Genomic DNA, 27289 nt, shown 5'->3' with positions numbered 1-27289 from the left:
GAGGCAGGAGAATGGCATGAACCTGGGAGGCGGAGCTTGCAGTGAGCCGAGATCGCGCCACTGCACTCCAGCCTGGGCGACAGAGCGAGACTTCATCTCAAAAATATATATATATATAATAGTAATAGTAGGAGCAAGAAGTACATATATGTTGGAAAATGGTAAAGGGACAATTTTAAATACAATTAGTCTTTAGATATTTGAACTTGGAGAAAGTGTTGGGAAAAGTCAATGGCCCCTTCAGAGAGTAATATAAGAACTTAAAGAAACTTTCCTCCATGGCACAAAGAAAAGAAAATTAAGCTGCGGAATCACTGACAATTAATACGCCCTAATATTGTTTAGCAAATTAACTTATAACAAAACTAGCGATTAATAAATCAACAATTAGAGAGTTCACAATAAATATTTCTCCCTTTTATTATTGGAAATAGAACTATTTCTTTTGACCTCAGAAGAAAAAGAGAGTTTCTAATGAAGAAAAACCCCAAATGTTCTCCTTCCGGATCAGCTTCTTTTGAAAACACTTTTTAGTAATGAAAAATATTGTCCTAGTTTGGGATAAATTACTGGCTATAAACATTTTTCAGGCCAGGCATGGTGGCTCATGCCTGTAATCCCAACACTTTGGGAGCCAAGGTGGGAGGATCATTTGAGCCCAGGAGTATGAGGTCAGCCTGGGCAACATGATGAGACTCCCATCTCTACAAAGACATTTAAAAACAAATTTAGCTAGATGTGGTGGTGCATGCCTGTGTTCCCAGCTACTCGCCGAGGCTGAGGCAGGAGGATTGCTTGAGCCCAGGAGGTTGAGGTTATAGTGAGCTACGATCATGCCATTGCACTGCAGCTTGGGTGAAAGGCCAGACAGACCCTGTCTTAATAGAAATTTTTTTTCAAGGATATTGGACTGTTGAATTTATTTACATTTTTAAATGAGCAATCAAGCAAAATTCAAAATTTCATGTAAGTTTTATGGAACAAGAGTATATTAACATCTAAAATTGGGTAAAAATACTAAAAACTGCTTGAATTCACCTAGTTTTTAAACTATTTCAGCTAGATATACTACACCTATTTCATTTATTAGTACAATGGCAAAGATGTGACATAATTCTTTTTTTGAATTTTATTTTTATTTTTTGATTAAAGTATTTTTAAGCCCAAATCTCACCAGATGTCATTCTTTATTTTTATTTATTTATTTATTTTGAGACAGAGTCTCATTCTATGACCCAGGCTGGAATGCAGTGGTGCCATCTCGGCTCACTGCAACCTCCGCCTCCCGGATTCAAGTGATTCTTGTGCCTCAGCCTCCTGAGTAGCTGGGATTACAGGTATGCACCACCACACCCGGCTAATTTTTGTACTTTTGGTATAAATGGGTTTTACCATGTTGGCCAGGCTGGTCTTGAACTCCTGGCCTCAAGTGATCCTCCCACCTCGACCTCCCAAAGTACTGGGATTACAGGCATGAGCCAACGCGCCACCAGGAATAATTCTTTAAGACAAAAAAGGGAGTCTCTGAATAAAAACCACAAATGTTCATCCACCTCATCTATTTTGTTCCGTTAGAAAATGCTTAGAGGTTAGAACAGGTTAGCGTATGTTAAAAAAAAACATCAATTGGGATTTGGAATAGGTCTAAGGGCAACCACATTTAACATAATAACCTCTCCTTTGTATTTGAAAATGACCTCACGTTAGCAGGTGATAAATATCAATCTCTTTTTCCAGTAAGAGTGGTGGGCTCTACTATTCTAACCCCATTCTTGTCCTGTATCCCTGGACATACCCATAGGAAGTGGACGGATAAGATCTTTATGTGCCCCTGTGAAACAGAACTAAGTTTACTGGCTCCAAAAGGTTTTGAATCCATCATGTGGGAGAGAATTTACTCTCAAAATGATCTGATGAGGAAGAGAAGGCATTTATTACTGTCCCAATTTTATAAATAAAGAGGCTAATGTTTAATTATATCATATCATTTACACAGGACAATAACAAATGATGTGATTTTCAATGGGGTTTATAGAAACATCTGAAGATTGGAAAAAAAAAAAAAACCCCACCTTATGTTGTATCCTACCCTCTCCCCGACCACCCAATATGTATACAGAATCTGAGTTGAGAATCGCTTCTGTATGTGAGCTGGGGCATGTTCCACGTTAACCAGAATGTGCTGGGGCATTTAACAGGGTTGAAAACCTCTGCTGCGGTGGTAACAAAGGTAATCCACACAGGGAATCAAATGCTTAAGTTCTATATTTTATCATTTGGAAAACGCAGTTTTAAAAAGTTCTAGATTTCTTTGAATGGAGAATTTTGGATATAATAACTGACATAGTAATGGACTTATAATTACTTATAGCAATTATAGCAATTTTGGATATAATAATTGACTTATAGCAATAATTGACTTGTAGCAATTACACTGTAAACCATTGGTGGCTTTTGTTTTGGTCATAAGAATTTGTGGAATAAACATAAACATAAACATACAGGGTATGCTGTGGAAGCATTTGTTTTACCCAGCTAGGTGGCTGCTATCCTCATCCTAAAGGAAGTGGTATCTAGACATTGCAAACAAACGCAACTTCTAGTTTAATGTTTCAGAAGACACTTAAAGTAGCCTCTACGTACCTGTTCTGGATAAGATTCTCCTCTTTTTTTATTGTGAAGTTGAAGATAAGAGTCCATTTTAGGGGTGGGTAATCCCAAAGTGAGCTTGTTTTTTTCCACAAAATGTTGTTTGGACTTCCTTCGCCGAGGGCCACGTGATCCCGGCAGGAAAACCTCGTTATGTGAACTTGAGCTCTTCCCGTACTGAGAAAGGCTGCTCGACTTCTCCTCCAGGTCACTGTCGCTCAGCTCTGAAAACGGCTTGCTGCGACGGCCACCATGCTCATAGTTTGGGCTTAAAAATTCACTACCAAGTAAAGAAGCTGCACTCTGTGGACTCTCTTTCTGCTCGCGACGGCCACCATGCTCATAGTTTGGGCTTAAAAATTCACTACCAAGTAAAGAAGCTGCACTCTGTGGACTCTCTTTCTGCTCACCTTTTCCCCCCACGAGTTCCACTGACGTCTCCTGGGAAGGGTAGAGGGGAGCCAAAGGCAGATTTTCTAAAGAGCTGTCCGGGGACTCCGGCAACGCTTCCACAGACAGCAGCTGACCTTCCTCCTTCTTACTCTTCCAGTTTGGGTCATAGCGGAGGTCTGAATATTTGTCTTCTATTGGTTGTTGCCTGCCCAAGGCAGAAGAGAAATGTCAAGTCCTTAATTAAAATAAATTCACTCCTTATAGTCAGTTGATCATTTTATTTGAAATCAACCTCCGTCTTTCTCCTATAGTTTTCCTTTTATTATCTGTATGTTAAACACAAATCACAACAGGGTGCAGTGGCTCATACCTGTAATCCCAACACTTTGGGAAGCTGAGGCAGGAGGATCGTTTGAAGCAAGGAGTTCAAAGCCAGCCTGGGCAACACAGTGAGACTCCATCTTTGCAACAAACTGTTAAAAAAAATTAACTGGGTATGGTGTCATACCTGTAGTCCCAGCTACTCAGGAGGCTGAGGAGGGAGGACTGCTTGAGCTAAGGAGTTAGAGGCTACAATGAGCTATAATCATGACACTGCACTCCAGCCTGGGAGACAGCGTGAGACCCTGTCTCTTAAAATAAATAAATTAATTAATAAACATAAAGAAAGATCCCAGGCCCCAATTAGACCCACACACTACACATAAGGGCGCAAGGCCTTAATTGTCCAAGTTCATTGAAATATGGAATAAAAATGGGGGATAATTAATTTTTAAGTGTCAGAAAACAACTGAAAAACAAATGTCTATAATGTTAAACCAATAATCACTGTGGTTCAATGAATGCAATTACTTATGTACAAGAATAATGACTCAGTATTTTAGCTGGTGAAGATAAAACTGTGTTTCACACTTTGGCTGGTAATACATTTCATACACTGACTAACAATGTTCTGGTCAAGGACAAGCCACATATACGACTAAGGTCCTACGATACTGTAATAGAGCTGAAAAATTCCTGTCATCTAGCGATGCTGTAGTCCTTGGAATATCATAGTACAATGTGTTGCTTATTATGTTTGTGGTGCTGCTGATATAAACAAACCTACTGCACTGCCAGTCCTATAAAAGTGTAGCACATACAATTATATACAGCACATAATCCTTGATAATGATAATCAACAACTATGTTACTGGCTTTTGTATTTACTATATGATATGGTTTGGATCTGTGTCTCCACCCAAATCTCATGTCAAACTGTAATCCCCAATGTTGGAGGTAGGGCCTGGTGGGAGGTGATTAGATCATGGGGACAGAGTTCTCATGAATGGCTTAGCCCCATCCACCCTTGGTACTGAGTAGTGAGTGAGTTATGGTGAGATCTGGTTGGTTAAGAGTGTATAGCAGTTTCCCACCCTCTCTCTTGGTCCTGCTCTGCTATAAGAGGCCTGCTCCCCCTTTGTCTTTGCCATGATTGTAAGTTTCCTGAGGTTTCCTTAGAAGCCAAGCGGATGCCAGAATCATACTTCCTGTAGAGCCTGTGGAACTGTAAGTCAGTTAAACTTCGTTTTTAAAATAAATTACCCAGTCTCACTCAGGTATTTCTATGTAGCAATGCAAGAACAGGCTAATACACTACACTATATATATATACACACACACACACACATATATATAAAATATATATATATTTTTTTGAGACAAGTCTTGCTCTATCGCTCAGGCTGGAGTGCAGTCGTGTGATCTTGTCTGGCTGCAACTTCTGCCTCCCGGGTTCAAGTGATTCTCGTGCCTCTGCCTCTAGAGTACCTGGGATTACAAGTATGTGTTAACATGCCTGGCTAATTTTTGTATTTTTTAAATTTTTAGTAGAGACAGGGTTTTGCCATGTTGGCCAGGCTGGTCTTGACCTCCTAGCCTCCTGTGATCCACCCGCCTCAGACTCCCAAAGTTTTGGGATTACAGGCATGAGTCACTGTGCCCAGTCACTACACTATATTTTTTATCATTATTTTAGAGTGCACTCCTACTTATTTTTTAAAAAGTTAACTGTGAAACAGCCTCAGGCAGGTCCTTCAGGAGGGATTCCAGAAGAAGGCCTTGTTATCCTAGGAGATGACAGCTCCATGTGTGTTACTGCCCCTGAAGACTTTCCAGTGAGACAGGGTATGGACAGGCAAGACAGTGATATTGATGATCCTAACCCTGTGTGGGCCTAGACTAATGTGTGTGTTGGTGTCTCAGTTTTTAACAAAAAAGTTTAAAAAGTAAAAAAAAAAAAAATAGAAAAAAGCTTACAGATAAGGATATAAAGAAGTTTTATACAGCTGTACAATGTATTTGTGTTTTAAGCTGTGTTATTACAAAAGAGTGAAAAAGTCAAAAAAAATTAAAAGTGCCTAAAGTAAAAAAGTTACAGTAGCTAAGGTCAATTTATTAATGAAGAAATATTTTTAAAAATAAATGTAGAGGAGTTGAAGTGTTCAGTATTTCTGAAGTCCACAGTAGCTTACAGTAATGTCTTAGGCCTTGAAATTTGCTCCCTGCTCACGCACTGCCTCACCTAGAGAAACGTACAGTCCTACAACCTCCATTCATGGTGAGTGCCTATATAGGTGTACCATTTAAAAACTTTTATGCTGTATATTTACTGTACCTTTTCTATGTTTAGATGCACAAATACTTACCACTGTATTACAATTCCATACAGTGTTTAGTACAGTAACACATTGTACAAATTGTGTGTAGTAGGCTGTACTATCTAGGTTTGTATAAGTACACTCTATGATATTCCCACAATGTTGAAACCACCTAACCACAAATTTCTCAGACCATACCCCTGTCATCAGGCAATGCATGACTGTATAGACATCTGGCTGTTTAGAAAGAACTGTGAATTGTTGCCTAGACAACATTTGCTTTGGATGAAGCTATATAGGTATTCAGTCAAGATAAAACCTTAAGCAAGGTTTTATCTTGACTGAATACCTATATAGGTTCATTCTTCTTTTCAGTGATTTTGCTTTTCACTTCATTTTGTCTTTGTAGAGTGTACCTAATGTACTACAGAAAGATCCCCGAGGCTTCAAATCAGACCAGATCATGGCTCACTGAAAGGTTCATAGCCTCTTGGCTGTCAGCTATGCACACGTAGCTCAGTCAATAGTCAGAATGCACTGGACACTGCAGGAGGGGCCTATCTGAAGAAAAGGTTAAGCAGACGGTCCTGCCTGAGAAAAACGAACTAGCCTATAATCAGTTCATGTGACCCAAAATAAAGTCTCCCTTTTCCCCACGACAATCTCAATTTGTACAGCACCCCCAGTCTTAACAAAAAAAAACAAAAACAAAAAAAAGCTGGTAACATGGCATATTTAATGGCCTCTTTGATCTTCAAAAAGCTAAATGGGAGAGATTTTCCTTCCTTGAATACAGTAGATGCAACCCTCTAATCAAAAAGAAAATGTAAATCACCTAGGCTTTTTATGCTATTTGATATTCCCGTTTACAGAGGACATAATTGTATGCTGGGTAAACAAACTAATGGTCCCCCCTAATGTTAATTTACTTTTCTTAATGTGGACCTGGGTTTCTTTGATTTGATGTAAAGCAAAAACTGGAGCAAAAAGCCAAAACTGTCACGCCTTGCTGAATTGTCACTTTGAATTTTTTAGTTCACATATTGTGATGAGGAACTTCTTGAAATAAGTGGCTCCTCCTTTTCCAACAAGAGAGGAGACATGTTCTTCTCCTTCAGCAAAATGGGAATGGTCCACATTTGTTAGAAGATGGGACGCCCAACCCCTCCCTGCCCTGCAGGGTCACCTGCCTCTGGGGCTTTGATGGGGAGGTTTCTCCCAAGTGATGTACTGTCCTAGGAACTCACGGTGTTTCCTGTCCCTGCCTTTCACTTGACCCTTAAGCATCATAGGGCAGGGATATGAATTGTACTGAATTAAACATAAGTTTCAACTGTGGTTGTTTAGGTGGGGGAGAAAGCTCAATTATTATCTTCAAGTAAATACAGATTTTTTTGTAAAGAAAGGTGCTATTTTCCCATATTTATGCTGTGCTGAAAGAAAAAAACTGAATTTAACTTTCTTAATTCATTTGCTCATTCATTGATTCAGCAGGTACTTATTTATTGAGCCCTTATGAAGCTACAGGAATAGTGGTAGATGGTGAAGTGGTGGGCGCACAGCCTAGTGGGGGATACAGACCAGGAAACAGCAATTGACACTTTGGAGTGATGTGTGCTCTGATGAGGAGCACCGGGCCATCAGGACATAGAGAGACATCCAGTCCTATCTTGGGAGGTCAGGGAAAGCCTTCTGGAGGAAGTGCCAGCGTAGCTCAGAGCTAAGGCTAAGAAGGGCAGGAAGTCTATGCTAGGCTGAGGGTACAGCATGTAAAAAGGAGTGGAGGCAGAGACAATGTGGTGCTTTCATGGAACAAATTCTGTGTGGACAAAATGGAGGGTGAGAGGAGGGCAGGTCGAGGAGCACAGCTCAAGGGTAAGCAAAGGTCAGATCTCGAGGGACGTTGCAAACTCCTGAAGCACCTCGGGCTTAACAGAATTAACCAGAGAGTTAATTAGAAAGCAAAGATTTTAGCAAGATGTAAATACATCTGGACAGCCAAAGTGAGGAGTTTCTGGAAGGGATTATCTACAGAGGCTATGAAGTCCTTTTTGGAAAGCTTAGAACAGGTAATCCTCTACTTTGTACTGTTTAGAGCAGGGCCGGCCACCTTTCACAGGTGACAACACTGGGGATCACTGTTTTGCTACTCACGCAGGACTGAGATGTGGAAAGAGAGCACATGTTACTGTTTGATGATCTAGGGAATGTTTATCGTGAGTCTTCAGGTTTATTTCCTTGGAACAATGTTGAGGGAAGTACTATTATTACCCCCATTTAACAGACGAGGAAACTGAGGCTTAGAGGGCTTATGTACCTCTCCCAAGGTCACAGAGCCTGGCAGTCTGCTCTGGATCAGGCTGCTGCACATCATGTTGCATTATATCCTGCTGCTATTCCCATAGGTGACAGTGAAGAAAGTGGGTTGCGGTGTCTGCCTTATGTGAATCAGCGAATGGATCAGCCAGTCAACAGATATGCACGGAGCACCTCCCTACATACAGGCAGAATCTTAGGCACAGAAGGTACAGCAGCAAGGAAAACAGAAGCAGGCTGCTGGATCTTACTCTTCAATGAGGAGGACAGGCTTTATGCACCAACTGTTATACAGTAATCAACTAATGAATTAGATGCGTAAAGAAATACAGGACGTTATGGGTATTTAAAACAGGAGGATGGGCCGGGCGCGGTGGCTCAAGCACTTTGGGAGGCTGAGACGGGCGGATCACGAGGTCAGGAGTTCGAGACCATCCTGGCTAACACGGTGAAACCCCGTCTCTACTAAAAAATACAAAAAACTAGCCGGGCGAGGTGGTGGGCGCCTGTAGTCCCAGCTACTCGGGAGGCTGAGGCAGGAGAATGGCGTAAAAACCCAGGAGGCGGAGCTTGCAATGAGCTGAGATCCGGCCACTGCACTCCAGCCTGGGTGACACAGCGAGACTCCGTCTCAAAAAAAAAAAAAAAAAAAACAGGAGGATGTGACTTATCACAAAAGTATGTTAGCCTCTTATTTCCACATTCAGTTGCTAGATGATATTGCAAAGTCCATTCCAACTCCATTGTTCTATGATCCTATGATAGACTCATGAAAAAATAAATAACTGAGTAATGCCCACTGTTTTTAAAAATTAGGTAGTCTTCAGTTTAAGGAAATAGATTTCCTGGTTTCCATCTCTGCAGTTATGCTAAGAAAACTGATGCACTCATACTGGTCATGGTATTTAACCAGCATCAGCTGATAAGGACATAGTTTCTACAGTCATGACTATAGACCTCCTTCAGTCATATGTAATATTGTGGTGCTTTGTTTCTCTGTATGACAATATGGATTATTTTGGTTCTGAGAAATGGTACAGCAGAGCATCTAAGAACAAGGGTCCTAGACTATCTGCATTCATTTCCTGGTGCCACAAGATTATGTGAATGTGGGCAAGTTATTTAACTTCTGTGCCTCAGTTTCCTCATCAATAAAATAGGGATAATAGTACTGGCCAGGTGTGGTGGCTTATGTCTGTAGTCCCAGAATTTTGAGAGGTCCAGGCAAAGGGATCACTTGAGGCCAAGAGTTTGAGACCAGCCTGAACAACACAGAGAGACCCCCGTCTCTATTAAAAAAATAAATAAATAAAACCAATTAGCCAGGTACTGTGGCATGCGCCTGTAGTCCCAGCTACTCGGGAGGCTGGGGCAGGAGGATGGTTTAGCCCAGGAGGTGGAACCTTCAGTGAGCCATGACTGTGCCACTGCACTCCAGCTTAGGCAACACAGCGACACCCAGTCTCAATAAAAATAAATAAATTTTTAAAAAATAATAGTACCTACCTCACAGTGTTATTGAGAGGATTATGCAAATTAATACATCTAAATGCAGCCAGGCATGGTGGCTCACGCCTGTAATCCCAACACTTTGAGAGGCCGAGGTGGGTGGATCACAAGGTCAGGAGTTTGAGATCAGCGTGATCAACATGGTGAAACCCCGTCTCCACTAAAAATACAAAAATTAGCTGGGCATGGTGGCACGTTTCTATAATCCCAGCTACTCAGGAGGCTGAGGCAGAAGAATCACTTGAACCCGGGAGGCGGAGGGTGCAGTGTGCCAAGACTGTGCCATTGCACTCCAGCCTAGGCGACAGAGTGAGACTCTGTCTAAAAAAAAAATAAAAATAAATAAAAAATAAAAAAATAGAAATCTAAATGCATGGAACTGTGTCCCTGGCACACAGTAAGGATTCCATGAGGACTGGCTGTAGAAGCACGTGTCAGACAGCTCCAGCACTAGCCTTGCTTGCTGTGCATCACATTCAGTCCCTGTGACATAACACCGTTGCTGTGTATTATGCTTCTGGTGATGGATCTCAAGGGATTTTTCTCTTGAAAACTCCAGTTTTAAAGATGTTTAATCACGACTTAGGCACAGTGGAGAATGGCCAAACCACAGTTTAGGGAATGGGATTAAGAAACGTCAGTACTTTCACATGATGAAACATTTGAACAATTGCTGAAAGATGATGAATAGGGTAAAACTCAGAGAATTAAATTATTTTAGACCTTCTGAAAAAGCTGTAATTTCTAGCCTCAGCAAATTTCCTTTTTTTTGAGACACTCTCACTCTGTTGCCCAGGTTGGAGTGCAGTGGTGCGATCTCAGCTCACTGCAACCTCAGTCGCTTGGGTTCAAGCCAAATTTCCATTCTTAAATGGCTGTAGAAGCAATATCACCCATTAAAGAAAAGACTGATGTTTTAAGTGGAACCTAGAAAGTACAAAGGATTTAGAAACACACTAGAGGAAATGAGTTGCTCTGGCTGAGAAAAATGTTTTTGAATCAGAGAAACTCTAAGAATGTGTATATATAAGGGTAGAGCCTGAAGATGTGGCTCTTATAAGAGTTTTAATTATGTTGCACCATTTACACCTGAAAAGACTATCTTAAAACATCCCCTTTCTCCCCTTTCTGGATGGAAACCATATGTGGAGACAAATAGGAGGTTATGTTTTGCAAAATCATGAGCCTGGAAAGCTGTAATACTTCACAGAAACAAATCTAATGGTCAAAATAGAACATGATACTGAAGAACCCCATTGTACTGAGCTTGTGTGCTTGGAAGCTCCATTGTGTTTGTGGTCCAGGTCAACACACTGGGACAAAATGAGTGTGAAGTGCCCTTTCATCAGTAATCATCTGCACACAAAACATGCACCTCTTTTCCTCCCCATTTGATAGAAAGGTTACACAGAAAATGAGTACACAACTCTTTTGTTACTGTTCAGACAGCAGATGCAGGGTCTGCTCTTTAGATGCCTAGGTTAGAAATGGAGGCAGCGAGGAAGGGAGTGGGGGACGGTTTCACATGCATATGCCATGATATTTGCTGGCTTTAATGGACTATATTTGAGTACTTACTGTGATAACTTCAAACAAAATAAAATAAAATCTCCATTTAATGAAGAGCTTCATATTCAACATTGTATTCAATCAAAAAATTACTAAAATTAGAGCATGTTTCTAGTACAATTAACATCCCTTGCACTCACAATAAAATATTCAATAACTGGCCATTTTGCCTGTTGAGGAGGTGAATAAAAGCATTGCTATTAATCATTTAGCTGTTATTTATTTGTCACTTCATTTTAAGTAGGCAGTTAAATTGAAACTGCACGTTATTATTGATTTAGGTTTAATTTAATCCTTTTAAACAGAATAATTATTCCCAATTTATATGCCATTAAATCTTTTATGCATATGAACAGCAAATTCAATTTTTGTTTAAGTGTAAAGTTTTTAATGCTTCTTTAAAGAACTATAAAACTGATCATTGCTTCCAAGGATTTCTGAATTCTATGCTCGCCTTAATCTTCTTATCAACAGCTTTTAAGTAAATAAAATGAAATAAATCCGAAAGATTAAAAATTCACTTTTGTAAATATGAAATAAAACGGTTCCACAAATATACTGAAATGCTTTGTGAAGGTTATTTGCAATCCAGAAAATTTTATTTTATGCAGGCATTTATTTTGCTAAGAATTTAAGCGCTTGAATAGAAAAAAGGATGATTTAATGAAATGAAGGTCAAAGACTGTCTATAGAAACACACTAAAGGGGCTGGATTGTTATTTAGTGAATTTTATTTATAAAAATACACAATTTGGACAATTCCAACTGAAGTCCTTTTTTTTTCTTTGATAACAGATTTGTGACTGCAAAACACCAGATATTTCTCCTGGGTTCTTAATAGTACCAGTCTTGATTCAAGAACAATCTGTGAGTTAAATGAAAATTATCTAAAGAAGACATGTTTGTAATTGCAATGTAAAATTCTAGTACCTCACTTCTATTAAGATTATGTCATGTGAAACCAAGGCTGCATCTTCACAAGGGAAATGCTGTATGACACAGTATTCAGAAACATAATTCCTCTCATTCAATGAGAGTTTACAGTGCTCATGCCAGACATTTTCTAAGGAAGGCTCGAGTGTTTTTTTTCATTCTCCAAAATAATAGCTAAGAGACAGAGACCTAGATTTATAAAATGTGCAGGTTCTTACACTTTCTTTAGGTAGAGTTTCTTCTTCTTCTTTTTATGTTTTTTGTTTTGTTTTGCTTTTTGGTTGCTTTTTGAGATGGAGTCTTGCTCCATCCCGGAGTGCAATGGCGCCATCTTAGCTTACTGCAACTTCCGCCTCCTGGGTTCAAGCGATTCCTGTGCCTAAGCCTCCTGAATAGCTGGGATTACAGGCCCGGCTAATTTTCACTTTTAGTAGAGACGGGGTTTCACTATATTGGCCAGGCTGGTCTCGAACTTCTGACCTCAAATGATCCGCCCGCCTCAGCCTCCCAAAGTGCTGGGATTATAAACGTAAGCCACCATGCCCGGCCAAGTTTCTTATATTTTAAATGCCAGATTTAGCAGCATTAAAATTGCAAGGCAGCTGTGATATCATAAGAAGGCAATGGAGTGGTCTTGACACCTGGGTTCTAGTCCAAGTGTTGCCACTAACCAGTCATGTGAGCTTGGGCAAGTCTTTCCACCACTCTAGGTCTTGGGTTCCTCCTCTGTACAATAAATAAGGGGAATGGGCTGACCTTTCTGAGCCCTAACAATTCTAATAATCCATTACTTTATTAGTTGGATTGGGTCTATCAGGCAAAACCTAGCAATATATGGAAGTGTTGGGAAAATCATTTATTTTTAATTCCATATATTAAAAAATTACATTAAAGTTTTCTGTATTTTCAAACTTGTCAGGGAGTAGAAATAAATGAAAAGACAAAAGTCATGAATTAAAGCATCCCTTTAGGAATTTTGTTACAATCTTCTTGATCCTCTTGATAAACTCACAGCTTTGTACATCATTTAAATTTGAATAAATCACACTCTGTGAGGTTTTGAACTCATGTATGTACTTATTTTAACACAATAATGCATCCTAGTTTTGAAATAACCTAGAAAGGAACTAGTGGTTGTCTCCGGGGGCAACAAGCCTCAGGAGTCACTATGGCGTTAGCATTTCTGGCGGGGACTCAGCCTTTAATAGCCACAATTCATGCCCATGCACACCCTTTACTTCCCTCTATGACTGCTCATCTGTTACGATGGCACCATGCCTGCTCTGAGGAGCGTGTCGGGGTTTAACTAAAGCATAGTTTGTGAGTAAATGAATGAACAGAAAACAGAAATGACTAATACCTGCAACAAAAAGTCACTCCTCTGATATAACTATTCCCATGTGATCAGAAACAAATAAGTGCTAGTAGCTACTCCCAGAGTACTGCATGGAAACTTCTAGAACATGGCAGGTAGTGTAATGTATTGGAAGAGGTTGACAAAACAATGGCCTGAAATTGAAAATCTAATAAAAGGCAACAGAAAATAATGTGGATGAATGTTGCTAGAAATCAATGGGAATGAAAGTTGACTCCTGAAAGCTCCTAGAATGTTCTCAATAGTCCTAGCATATTAGACCTAACTTCAGATGCTTCTTTAATCTCCTACCCAGTACGAAAAACATCTCTACACCACCTATGGAGAGACAGTAGTCTAGTCTCAGCCTAAATATTCCCGATGCATTTTACAAAACAGCCTGGGAAATTTGGGGGAAATGAAAATCCTGAGTTTTGGTCTTCCCTAAGTCTTTCTCTACCTGTGGTCTCTTTTGGTTATCCAGTGCCACTCTTCAAGCCCTAGAAGTCATCATTCAATACTTCACCTGGCTTTCGTATTATTAATCAGAAACAACACACATGAAAGCATCTGAGATTAATAATTATATACAACAATAAAAATGCAGATTATTGTCCGGGCGCGGTGGCTCATGCCTGTAATCCCAGCACTTTGGGTGGCCGAGGTGGGCAGTTCACGAGGTCAGGAGATCAAGACCATCCCGGCTAACACGGTGAAATCCTGTCTCTACTAAAAATACAAAAAATTAGCCAGGTATGGTGGCATGTGCCTGTAGTCCCAGTTACTCGGGAGGCTGAGGCAGGAGAATTGCTTGAACCCAGGAGGTGGAGGTTGCAGTGAGCCAAGATCGCCCCACTGCACTTCAGCCTGGGCGACAGTGCAAGACTCCATTTCAAAAAAAAAAAAGAAAAAAATTGCAGATTATTAGGAGCCCCTTTTTTTCACTTTCAGACAATTCTGAATACTCAGTTTAGTAATTCCTCATGTGCCTATCTCCCTCCTATTAATTTCTAATACAAGGTGGTTTGTTAGACAGAATATGGGCCCTTTTGTGGAGGTTATGGTCTGAGGTGATCAGAGAGGAAAGCACTGCAGACCTCACTGCATGAAAACATTTGTTTCCCAGGACAAGTGCGGAAGAATATGGCTACCATGAACTCCCAGCCCAAAGGAAAATATAATTAATGTCTATCTACTCTAAGGACACAATATCCTCTAAAAATGTTTATTACTTTCCTAAAGCTTATCATTTTACATGCATATTTACTCTGGCCTCAGTTTAATCTGTATTGAAATTGTCAAAGTTTTAATTTTTACTAGATAGTGAAATAGAATCCTTTATCAGCTCAATCCTTGATTACCTATCTAGATACGTGTAATTAGTGGCTCAGACTTTGGCGTTTGGAGAGAGGTCAATTTAATTTCCGGTTCTACTATCTAGTAACTACATATACCTATGCAGCTCTCAGATCCTCAGTTCCTTATCTGCAAAATGGGGATAATAATGCCTATCCCAGAGGCTCTTGTAAGGATAAATGAGATAAAGCAAAGAGTTTTACAAATGGTAGCTAATTATATAAATATTCCTGTTAACAAGCCCTTATTAAACACACACATAAAGTACTGTACGGCTGCTCTCTGATTTTTTTTTTTTTTTTTTTTTTAAATATACAAGGTTTCAGAAGTCCCCAGGACTGAAGAGGTTGTTTCTAATGCTCTAGGAATTACACAGATCTCTTTCTTCGTGAGTGCTGAGTGTCATAAGGCCAGTTCTGGAGTGGGGTTTAAGGATTATCACGTGAAGATCGCCTCTCCACTCTTCATTTATTCGCTACAGTCAATGCTGCTCCAAATTCCATTAAGTAAAAGGTTTTCTCTCATCCATATACATTGAACTATGGCTTGACTTTGGTCAGATACAAGGGAATAATTGCTTTGAGGAGGTTCTAGTAACATCAAAACACAAGTGTAGGACTCAAGTGATTTGTCAGGCAGCTTTTAAAATTATTGATTATAAAAGCAAGAAGAAAGAAATTTTCCTTGGTTTTAAGGCAAGCTTTGACTGTGTTTTTTTTGAACTACAATTCCCAGAATGCCATCTACTTTATAGAAATAAAAGCCTACTTGAATTTCATATTGAGAGTCTGAGATCAATTTCCTTGTCTCTTTCATGGCTCATAAACTACTCAGATCCAAGCAAGAGTGTGCCTAGGAGAGGCTTCGAAGACTAACATGAGGCAGGGAAAGGGACCAATAATGAAACGCTCACCTGAATAATATTTTCGAGGCATTATTTGTCTAATTGCTTCCGTTCTGTTTTCCTTTTTACTGGAAAACTGGTTATCCTATAATGTTCAGTGTATGAAGCACTATATAGCCAAACAATGACTAGGGCTATAACCTATTCTAACCCGAGGGTTTATAGTTCATCATTTAAAAAGTCCAAGGCAAATCAATCTGAGGAAAACAGCGTTATTTGAGGATCTCCGAATCAGAACCAAGAATCTAACCATAATTTTGATTTTTATAAGCATTATTCTTACTTTGAACTATATTAGATGGTATTTAAACTGTACTTTGGTAAGAACAAGGGTTAAAGTCAGGTCCCCAAGCACTGGACAAAAGGAAGAAAAACCCAACAACTGGGGAAATGAGGTCACTTAATGGATCCTTACCTTGGTTTCTTCATCTTAAAAACACAGACAAAAATACCTATCCATTGCAAAAGATTTTTCCTTTCCAGTGGCCCCATTTCTATAACTAAAACGACTCCCATTTATTACCTAGGAGACTATAAATCTCTTAGAGCCAGGATAAAAACAGGGTTTGGAGCCGTGGAGTCAGACTGCCTGAGTTTTCTGCTCCACCACTCACTAGATGCAACAAATGGGTATAATATAAACTTTTAAAGCCTCATTTGCAACCTTCAAAATGGGATCATGATAGCATCTACCATGGCTGCAATAAAGATTAAATGAGATAATACATGTAAAGTGTTCAGCACAAATGGGCTCATGATATGCATTCTATAAATGCTAGCTGTTGTTAGAGGAACCCTTAATCTTTGGCTTCTCTTGTTCCTTCAATCCTCGTATCTAATCTGTCACCCAACCCTATCAATTATTTCGTTTATATATATAAAATTTCAGTTAAAGTTTTGTCTGAAAAACAAAAAAACAAAAAAACAAACTGGGGCCGGGAGGGGTGGCTCACGCCTGTAATCCTAGCACTTTGGGAGGCTGAAGTGCACGGATTGCCTGAGCTCAGGAGTTCGAGGCCAGCCTGGGCAACGTGATAAGACCCATTCTCTACTAAAAGTGGAAAAAATTAGCCGGGCATTGTGGCGCACGCTACTCGGGAGGCTGAGGCATGAGAATTGTTTGAACCCGGAAGGTGCAGGTTGCAGTGAGACAAGATCGTGCCACTTCATCCTAGCCTGGGCGACAGAGCAGGACTGTCTCCAAAACAAACAAACAAACAAACAAACAAACAAACTGGGAACATCCCAAAGTCCACCCTTGGGTGACTGAATAAATATATCATGGCACCTCCAGATACTAGAATACTATGTACCATGTCCATATGTACTATGAACATATAAATATAATCATTGCTCAGCTATCTGTGAGGGAGTGGTTCCAGGACTCCCTGCCGATACCAAAATCCAGAGATGGGCAAGTCCCTTTTATAAATTGGAGTAATATTTGTATATAGCCTATGCACATCCTCCTATATATTTTAAATTATCTCTAGATTATTTATAATACCTAACACAATGTAAATACTATGTAAATAGTTGTTATACTATATTGTTCTGGAATAAAGCCAAGAAAAAAAGTCTCTGTACATGTTTAGTACAGATTCAACCATCCATTTATTCCCCAAATATTTTTGATCTGTGGTTGGTTGGATCCACAGATGCGAAAGCCATGGATACGGAAGACCAACTCTACAGAAAGAGACCCAAGATACACATGGGTATTTTGTTAAATGAAAATAACCAGTTGCCAAAGAGGATGTCTAAATCGATCTCATTTGGTTAAAACCATGTAAAAAGATTCTCAGGCTCACAAGTTATCAGAGAAAAGTAATTTAAATCTATAATAGGACAGGATTTTATAACCCATCAGAATGGCAGAAGTTAAAAGACAGTAATTCTGAGGACTGGTAACTTGTAGGCACTTGTGGGTAAAGTTGAAGATGTCCATCTGCCCATGAACCACAGTTCCACTCCTGGGGACTTAGACCCTAAGGAAACTCTTGCATGCATACCCAAGGAGGCATACGATGACGGGCACAGAGCATTGTCTGAAATAACGAAAACTGGAAAAAAACTAAATATTCGTCAATATTCAACCAAGACCATGTCTTAGTTCAAAAGAATGATTGTAAAATCCCAAAAACATAATATTGACTGAGCAAAATGGGCATCATACATCCATATATAGATACATATTTATCTACTAATTATAGATTACCCATGAAATAAATGAATGGAAGATTGGTGAGAAGGATGCACACTCATGTAAGAGTATGTATTGATTACCTCTGAGGGGAAGAAAGGGGAATGAGTTTGAGAAGGGGTACATGGAAACTTTATCTGTAATATAGTATGAATTTTAAAAATATATCTGAAACAAATATGGCAGTAAGGGTTCTACTGTATTTTTCTCTGTACTTTTTTATAGGTTAGAATTTTTGCATGATTTAAAAAAAAAACAGCATCAGTAACAAAACAAGGACATCCTCCAAGCACAATAACCTTAGACAAGTTTCTTCATCTCTGTTAGCCTCATTTTCATTATCTGTAAAATAGGAAAAGCAACGCCTTCCCTACAGGATTGTGATGGAGAATTGAGTGAAACTAAGATAGGCTCTTAAAAAGTGATGTCATTGTTATTGTTGTCATATCCATCCAACAGTCTCTCTGTCCATTGTGTGTTTAGTCTCTAATTCAAAATGCACCAGCTTGCATAATAATCATCCTTAAACACTGCTGCATCTCACTGCCCTCCCCAAGAACCTGTATTCTCTCTGCCTGGCTTTCCCAGCCCAGTCCAATCAAGGGTGTCTGTCTCTCTGAAGCTGTCCGGATGCCTCTTCCGCCTCTAGCACCTTGGTGACAGCTCTTATCACTTTTACTGTGACATATCACTAAGACACTTATGAGATTGATTCAACTAGATATCCCCAGTGAAAAAAAGGGAGGGGAAGACGAAAGGAAAGAAGAAAAAGAAAGATAAGAAAGAAAGAAAAGACTCAGGACTGGGCTCTACTTCTGGTTCCCACACGAGCCCTTGCAGTGACTGTATCCTGAGGACAAGTCATGTGAGTTCTGTAAGACTCAATATCCTCATCTGTGGTAGGATGGTTACACTTCATGACCTGAAAATGTATCTTCCAATACTATAAGCACATTTTTAAGACCCCCTCATAATCAGACTCCTACTCAGTCCATTTTCCCTACACTCAAATCCTCCGCAAGCCAGCTGGGCTCCCTAAAGTGCCGCAAACATGTCACTCCCATTCTGTTCTATTATCCAGATCTTAGCTTGTTTTCAAGACCCTGCCCAAGTTCCAGGCCTTCCAATAAATTTTCCTTAATATATTTCAGCCTGAATTAAAAAAAAAAAAATCGGCCGGGCACAGTGGCTCACACCTGTAATCCCAGCACTTTGGGAGGCTGAGGCAGGTGGATCACAAGGTCAAGAGATAGAAACCATCCTGGCCAACATGGTGAAACCCTGTCTCTACTGAAAATACAAAAATTAGCTGGGTGTGGTGGCACAACCTGTAGTCCCAGCTACTCAGGAGGCTGAGGCAGGAGAATCGCTTGAACCCGGGAGGCGGAGGTTGCAGTGAGCTGAGATCGCGCCACTGTACTCCAGCCTGATGACAGAGCGAGACTCCTCCCCTACCACAAAAAAAAAAAAAACAAACAAACAACTAACACAATATAATTTATAAGGAGCCAGTCACTATTCTAAACAATTTAGATATATTTATTTTAGCCTTATGATAACTGGTTAACTATTATTATTATCCCATTTTTACTGATGAAGAAACTGAGGCACAGAAACATTAATTGGACTTGGCCAAGGTTATACAGCTAGTAAGTGGCAGAGCCACTATTTGAACCCAAATGGTCTGCCTCAGACACCATGCACTTCACCACCACACTAAAACCTCCTAATCAATAGCTTTTACCTTCTTCTGTACTCTATCATATCCTCAGTGCCTCAGTTGTAACAGAGTGGTATCACCACATTATTTTACAACCCCTTACTTTTTTTGGTAGCTCATAGCACAAGGTTAAATCCTTTAAATTCTGGTTATTAGATTAAATCTTTATATGATCATACAAGCCCTGGGAGGTAGACCTCTACTAGCTCTGAATGGGCCAAGTAAGATTCTATCCCCAATTATTTGTACTTCATTGACATTCATAGCAATCCTGTGAGATAGGCAAGTCAGGTCGTTTGACAGATGAGAAAAAGTGAGCCAAAAAAAGAATTAAGTGGGTCAGGCATGGTAGCTCATGCCTGTAATCCTAGCACTTTGGGAGGCTGAAGTAGAAGGACTGCTTGAGGCTAGGAGTTCAAGACCAATCTGGCCAACATAGTGAGATCCCATCTCTATTATAAATATTTAATACTATATAAAATTTTTTAAAAAATAAAAAAAGAGTTAAGTGATTTATTCCAGATTATACACTAAACAGTAATGCCTGGACCAAATCGAGTCCACCTGACTCCACATCCTTTTCTATACCAGGCTTTCCGGAATTTCTCCCAGGTGAGGTCCTAGTCTGGAGACACTTGGAATATGGACAGGAAATAAATGGTATGAGAAATGCAAATGCCCTGATTAATACCCATTGCACTTTTTAATTTAAAAATATCTGAATATGGAAAAAAGATGGTGCCCAGCTCTCCTTGGCTGCTTGGAGACCCGTCTCACACACATGGCGCTCATTAGGGCAGCTTGCCCTTACTCTCATTTGGAATGACATCAGTAATTATTTAACTGTATATTTTACAGCCCATTATTATCTTACACAAGCCAATTCCTCACCTGTTATTGGCGCCCTGGTCCCAGGTATGGTGGTTTTGCTCGCGAGCCATCGGAGCTGCTTTTCCACTTGCTTCCTCTCCTGTCTCATGCAGGCTTCCCCGTCGAGGGCTTTCCTCATCTAAGCTGTCGCGCTCCATATCGTTGTCCTGGATTCGATCATCAAACTCAGAATGGGACATCATCTCTTGAGTGAGGCTTTCTGAATCAGATTCCAAGGAGTCTTTTGAAATCCGATGTAAGTCTTCTTTCTTCAAAGGTGGGTGTGTGGGCTGGACATTTAAGTTGGTATGACGGACAGGAGACTGAATCGAGAGCTTGGGAATTAGTTTACTTTTACTCATCTTGGAAAATGCAAAAAATTAACAGGGGATACTCTTGTTGATAGGAGCAGCTGGCTGATATTTAAAGTTGTGGTTCACAAAGGCATTACCTGAAAAAAATTATATTTATGTTACTCTGCGACTACTGAAATCTCAATAATGCCAACGTTAAACAAATATTTAAATGAGTAAGAAAACCTTGTTCTATTATCTGCAGGCTTTTGTATGCACCCTTCTGTATGTATAAGAAAGGTCTATTAGAAAAACAATTGTTTTTCTCTCTACAGAAACACATCTGATGTAGCGCTCATAAGCAGCCTGGGGAATCGAATGCAGTTTTATTGATGAAATAAATGGCTGCTTGGGAAGTGGATTATATTTCTAACTTCCAATAAAGTTAGAAAAGGCTTGTTCCAGACAAACCTTGACTAAGACAAATGGTTAATTATGGACAGTACTTGGATAGCCTTATTTCAAATGCCCAGGGCAACAATATAAATATGGCCCATAGTTATTCATGGATAGAGTAAACCAGGTTCAGGGGCTATCTTTTGGAAAGTAAAGTAAGAAGAAGAGTGTGGTTTTCCATAGTTGGAACTGTAAATGGGGAAGCTGTTTTGTTCCTAGACCTATCTGGGCTGGCAACATCATTTGGAAAAGACTTTCTGATAGCCAGGTTGTGACTAGATAGGAACATATAATTTAGGTGGACATAAATGGAGATCAACCTCATCCAGTATTTTTTAAAACCCATAATAACGATTAAAATTATTCAACAATCATGCCTGTAATACCAGCACTTTGGGAGGCTGAGGTGGGCAGATCACTTAAGTCCAGGAGTTCAAGACCAGCTCTGGCAACATGGTAAATTCCCGTCTCTACAAAAAAAAAAAAAAATACAAAAAATACAAAAAATTAGTGGGCATGGTGGGATGGGCCTGTAGTCACAACTACTCAGGAGACTGCGGTAGGAGGGTCACTTGAGCCAGGCAGGCAGAGGCTGCAGCGAGCCAAGACTGTACCACTGCACTCCAGCCTGGGTAACAGAGGGAGACCCTATCAGAAAAAAATAAATAAAACTATTCAACAAAAGATTTAGTGGCCTTGTGAATTCTGCCACTGAGCGATTCAAAGTGGAGCCTGGAGGTCTACATTACGGAATGGGATGCTATCCTGGGGAAAGTTGAGTGGGTGGGAGATTGGCCTGAATTACAGCTAGGAGTTAGCTGGAGTCCCTTCCAACTCACTTATGAGTATGATTCAAGTGAATCTTCGCTGTCTCTAAGGGACATTATAAAGACCCATGGAAAGGGTGCTTTGAGTTCATATAGGACCGAATGGACATGATGTTTTTGGATTGTGCTTCCTTTCATCTCTACCTAGCATTTCTATTTTGGTCTATTTTCTATCTCACTGCCTTTATACTCATTTTTTTTTTTTTTTTCTGTGAGTCAAACAGAAACCTTTACCAATAGAAATTAGTGTAAAATTTGTCTTAATGGCTTGCTCTTGTTCTTTTGGCAAATCCTAACTTTAATTAAATGACACAACCTAATTACTATTCCTAGGACTGCTTATAATGTTGACCTTGTTGCTAATGTTTCCAAGGAACATCATCAAATCCTTGGAGGAAAGCACCTTAACAAACAACAGGCAAAAGGGAACGTTCATATGTAAATACACATGCAGTGAGTTTTCTATTGAATTTGAAGTCTGTCATGTTGGTAGACTAACATAGTATTCTCTCATTTTACAGACTGGTCTGTTGTATTATTTTGTCTCTTATTTTTAAAACACATACTGCATTCTGCCTTATTATTTTAATTGTTGCTTTTTTAGGATGTGCCAAGAAAGCAGCAAATCTATCAAATACTAACACATTTTAACTAAAAGAGTTTCACATCAGTTTTACTGGAAGAGCTAAGGTCACTGAATTCGAGATCCTGATGGGCAAGCTTAGGCGTTATAGTGCAACTTAGAATTACTCTTAAAATAATTCAGCCCCTTGAACTTCGCTTCTTAAATGAAACAGGCTAAGCTTTCTTGGAATGAATAAATAATAAAACAGTAACCACAGAAGATAATTTTGTTGATGTTAGCGGATTCCTGAAGTTTGCTAAAGTATGCAAAGAGCAAAGCCAAATGCCACAAAAGCTGGGTTTTCTGTGGAGGCCTGATCTTACGAAAACATGGGGTTGAAGAAGGAACAGCTGACAGCTTGAATAAGTTAGAAAGTGGGCGCTTAAATTTAATGAATGTGGCTCCCTCCTTCCGTCCAGTGAAAAAAAAAAAAAGGTTGTGCCGCTGAAATTTCTTACTAAGAGAAGTGACCAGTCTCCTGAATAAACAAGACAGGGATAGATCCCATGGCACCTAGGGACTAAGAGGCGGCCAGCTCCCCAGGGATCCCTGCAGTGGGTCTAGTTCACTAGCATGGGACAAACGAACTTCCTCCTGGAGGGGAAAAGGAACCCTGCTTGGGCTCACCAAGATGAATCGTAAAGAAAAAGGAACGAACCCTGGTTTGAAACAGGCCGGAAGCTGCCCAGTAGAGGCGTTCGGTTTGTTTTTTACCTTTGCTTGTTCCTGAGGAACAAGACCCGTCACAAGGGGCGTTTGGAGGTCCAGGAAGTGACGAGTCGGCGGGCCTGGAGCCCCGGACCGGTCCTAATTGACCGGGAACAGGGCTGCTTTGGGTGCCTGGGCGCCGAAGCCTCGGATCACGGCCCCCCAGCCCCTTGGTGCGGCCTCGCCCCCTTGTCGCTCCCCACTCCGTCCCGAAGGCTCCGGCGCCGGCTCCTCCCCAGCTTGCTCGGGTGGTTTCCTGCAGTCCCTATCCCCAGTCAGCCCTTCCCGTTTCCCTCCCCGGGCGCGCCGCCCACCCCGGATCCGGGGGGCCACCGCCCGTCACCTGCCGGGCGCTTGTCTGCGGCCAAGACCCGGGCGGCCCCGCATCCTCCCGCGCCGCCGCCGCCGCCGCCGCCCGGGCCCCCGCCCGCCCCGGCGCTGCCCTGGAGACCGCAGACAACACAGACGCCGGCCTCCACTTGGGCGGAGCAGGACCCGACCTAGGATCCCGCGTCCCGAACCGCACCCCTGGCCCTGGCACGGAGGCTGCAAACGGCCGGAATAACGACATCGGGGCAGAGCTGGAGGAGCCCTAGCGCCCCGGGAGAGGCTGCCTCGCCGCCGAACTTCCAGCGCCGGAGGGCAGAGGCCGCCCGGGGCAGGAGATCTTTGCCACAAGTAAAACTACTAGGATACGCGAGGAACTACTACAAATCAAGAAGAAAAGGAACCCAATTAAAGAATGGGTAAATGGAAAGGTATTTCACCAACACACGAGAAATTGAAATGGCCAATAAATATCTGTTTATTGAAATGGTGCTTTAATTCATTAATAATCAGAAGATGGCCAATTAAAACCACAGCAGATAATACCACACTCACCATAAGTTGAGTGGAAAAGTCCAAAGCTGAAACGTCTGGCAGCGTCAGGTGCTAGGGAGGATGTCATGCAAAGAAGCCTCACCTGCGGGCGGACGTGAGCACCGATGCAACCAACCATTTTGGAAAATGGTTTGACATTAGCCAGGATATGTATACCTTGGGATCCAGCAATTTCACACTTAGGTATTTACCCTAAGAAGTGAGTGCTCCTGTGCATGCAAACTGGAAATAATTGAACTATCCATCAACAATAGAATGGTTAATTAGATTATGGTATTCCCTATACTGGCCTACTACACAGCAGTGTAAATGAATGAAATACAACTACGTGTAACAATATGGAGGCATACTGAAAACACAATTTTGAATAACAAAAACCCAGAAAAATACATACTGTATGATTTTTGTATATACATTAAAGACAGTCTAAATTACACTCTACAATGATTATGGCTCCATACTTAGTGGAGGAAACTATGAAAAAAGCAAAAAAGCAATTGTTTGGGCATCACTACCCACTTAGTGATTTCCATAAAGTTTGGAGGATTGTGGTCGGTTCTGGCAGGTAGGGAGAAGAATGTGTTTGAGATTGTATTTCCTGACCTTAATGGTGGCTATATAGATGTTCATCTTGTAAAAATTCCTTAAGCTGTACATTTATGTATGGGTAGAATATTTCACTATCAAAAAAGGTTTCAAAAAAGCATAAAGAAAGGAAGCATTAGGAATTATCTTCACATTAAAACAAGTAGATTTGAATAACTATCTTCAAAGATTGGTTTGAGGCCAGGTGCGGTGGCTCACCCTGTAATCCCAGCATTTTGGGAAACCAAGTCGGAGGATTGCTTGAGCCCAAGAGTTCAAGACCAGCCTGGGGAACATGGCAAAACCCTGTCTCTACAAAAAATGTTAAAAATTAGTTGAGCGTGGTGGCGCGCGCCTGTAGTCTCAGCTACTTGGAAGGCTGAGGTGGGAGGATCACCTGAGCCCGGGAGGTTGAGGGTGAAGTCAGCCAATATCGTGCCATTGCACTCCAGCCTGGGTGAGAGTGAGACCATGTCTCAAAAAAAAAAAAAAAAAANCATTGCACTCCAGCCTGGGTGAGAGTGAGACCATGTCTCAAAAAAAAAAAAAAAAAAAAAAAGAGAATGCTTCGACCGGGCACAGTGGCTCATGCCTGTAATCCCAGCACTTTGGGAGGCCGAGGCAGGTGGATCACCTGAGGTCGGGAGTTCGAGACCGGCCTGGTCAACATGGCGAAACCCTGTCTCTACCAAAAGTACAAAAATTAGCTGGGCATGGTGGCATGTGCCTGTAGTCCCAGCTATATGGGAGGCTGAGACAGAAGAATTGCTTGAAGCGGGGAGGCAGAGGTTGCAGTGAGCCGGGATGTGCCACTGCACTCCAGCCTGGGTGGCAGAGTGAGACTCCGTTTCAAAAATAAAACTAAAAATAAAAAAAGAACGCTTCAATACCAGTTGCCTCATTAATGATAGGAAACATAGGAAATTGGAAAATGTCCTTACTACCTAGCTTTCACACTTTTTATTCTGTTTTTTATTTGAGTTAGTTTTTTTTTTTTTGTTGTTAACTTTTTTGGCAGCAGGAACCTTGTCTTATGAGTGCACAGTAGGATCTCAATGTCTGTAGAAGAAATAAAAGCAAGGTAGCTGAAACCGTTAGTGTTATTCTGCCCAGCATATTATACAAGGTATTATTATAGCAACTGCAAGCATGAAAGCAAATTTCAAGCAAAAGGACTTAGTCCTAATAGTGGCTTCCAGAATATGTTATAGAATCAATGCTGAGTCATTCACACTTGTCCACTTTTGATGCTGTGGTTCTTTAGACTCTTCCAATGTTTTCTGCACTATCCAGAAGAGATTTTAACTGGCTTTTCTGAAAATCAGTGGTCCCTACGTGATTGAGGAGTCTGTCAACCCAGCAGCTACTTGCAGAGACTAGTCACACATAGAGCGTGGGACACTCTGGGCTTGATCTGCCTCCTTCTCTACTTGTAATGGCTGTCCTGAGTATTTGGAGTGACTAAAGGACGGAATAATCAACACGAGTAGTAGTCACGGTCAGTAAGGAGACAGAAACCATGCCAGTTACTATAATGGAAATAATTTAATATGAAGATTTATTAACTGAAAAATTGAAAAGGGAACACAAGTGTCATAGGGGTAGTAAGAACGGGAAGCAACTTCCGCCTCTATGGCTGGGGATCACAGGAAAGAATTATTTACACTTAGAAGGATTAACACTGAAATTATTAACACTCAGAGCTGGGACCCAGGCCTCTCAGGAGGGTGAAATCCCAAGCTAGCAGGTGCTGGCGTTTTTGAAAAGGAATCATGAAGCTGGTTCTGAGAGTACTGGGAAAACTAGAATCAGCTACTGCTACTGAAACCAACTGAGCTGCTGGAGTGAAGAGACGTTGTCAAGGTGACCTTGAGAGGAAAAGGAAGGAGCAGTCCCTTTTCCAGTCTCCAGGCTTGGGGTCTCCCTCTAGTGTCCCCTCCTGGCAGAGTCCCACAAGGAGCCGGCTGGCAAAGAAAAATGAGGCTTGTAGGTGTTGCCCCAGCATTATGATCACAGTATATGAGAGTGAAGCTGAGAGACAATGGTTTAACAAGCAGCACAGTAATGCTCTGCTTTTCAGAATTCTTAAGGATTACAGAGTGCATACAAACAAAATAAAACCGTAAAGTGCATTGTTTTCATCTGCTGTTATGGTAATAACGTTGATAATTTACATATGAATAGCACTTCACAGGGTCTGCAAAGTGCTTTTGCATATATTATCTTTTAGAATTCAGCTGTCAACCTGACCCCAAACTAATCAAAATACACAGAATAGGAAAAACAAGTCAAAAAACACTTAAATACATAGGTTAGTAATACTGAACTGAGTTTACTCCTTTTTCACCCCATGCCACCCATTCATGCAACTCCCTTCTTTCTGTTTCCCTGTCCTACACATCACTCATGCTCTGTTCGTGAAATCCTTCCTCTACTCCATTTCCCTTTTTGGTCTTACCCCTCCTGAGTCCACCAGACTTATGCCTAGCTCAGCAGCA

The 27289-nt window shown here is 40.9% G+C and overlaps 1 protein-coding gene across 1 annotated transcript in view; it reads right to left on the bottom strand.

Annotated features, from left to right (window-relative positions):
• The window catches only part of JHY (junctional cadherin complex regulator), a 72023-nt gene extending 47705 nt beyond the window's left edge, over positions 1-24318 (bottom strand). The window contains exons 1-4 of the mRNA XM_025357080.1: positions 23668-24318; positions 20437-20866; positions 2972-3247; positions 2644-2887 (exon numbers count right to left, since the gene is read on the bottom strand). Coding sequence (XP_025212865.1) covers positions 2644-2887; positions 2972-3247; positions 20437-20777 — 861 coding nt within the window. The 5' untranslated portion in view covers positions 20778-20866; positions 23668-24318. The remainder of the gene's footprint in view (positions 1-2643; positions 2888-2971; positions 3248-20436; positions 20867-23667) is intronic.
• Positions 24319-27289: the final 2971 nt, after the last annotated feature.

The sequence above is a fragment of the Theropithecus gelada genome, chromosome 14 (genome assembly GCF_003255815.1).
Source record: "Theropithecus gelada isolate Dixy chromosome 14, Tgel_1.0, whole genome shotgun sequence".
Lineage (NCBI taxonomy): Eukaryota > Metazoa > Chordata > Mammalia > Primates > Cercopithecidae > Theropithecus > Theropithecus gelada.
The sequence above is the reverse complement of the archived record's forward strand: the minus strand, read 5'-3'. Positions and strand labels throughout refer to the sequence as shown.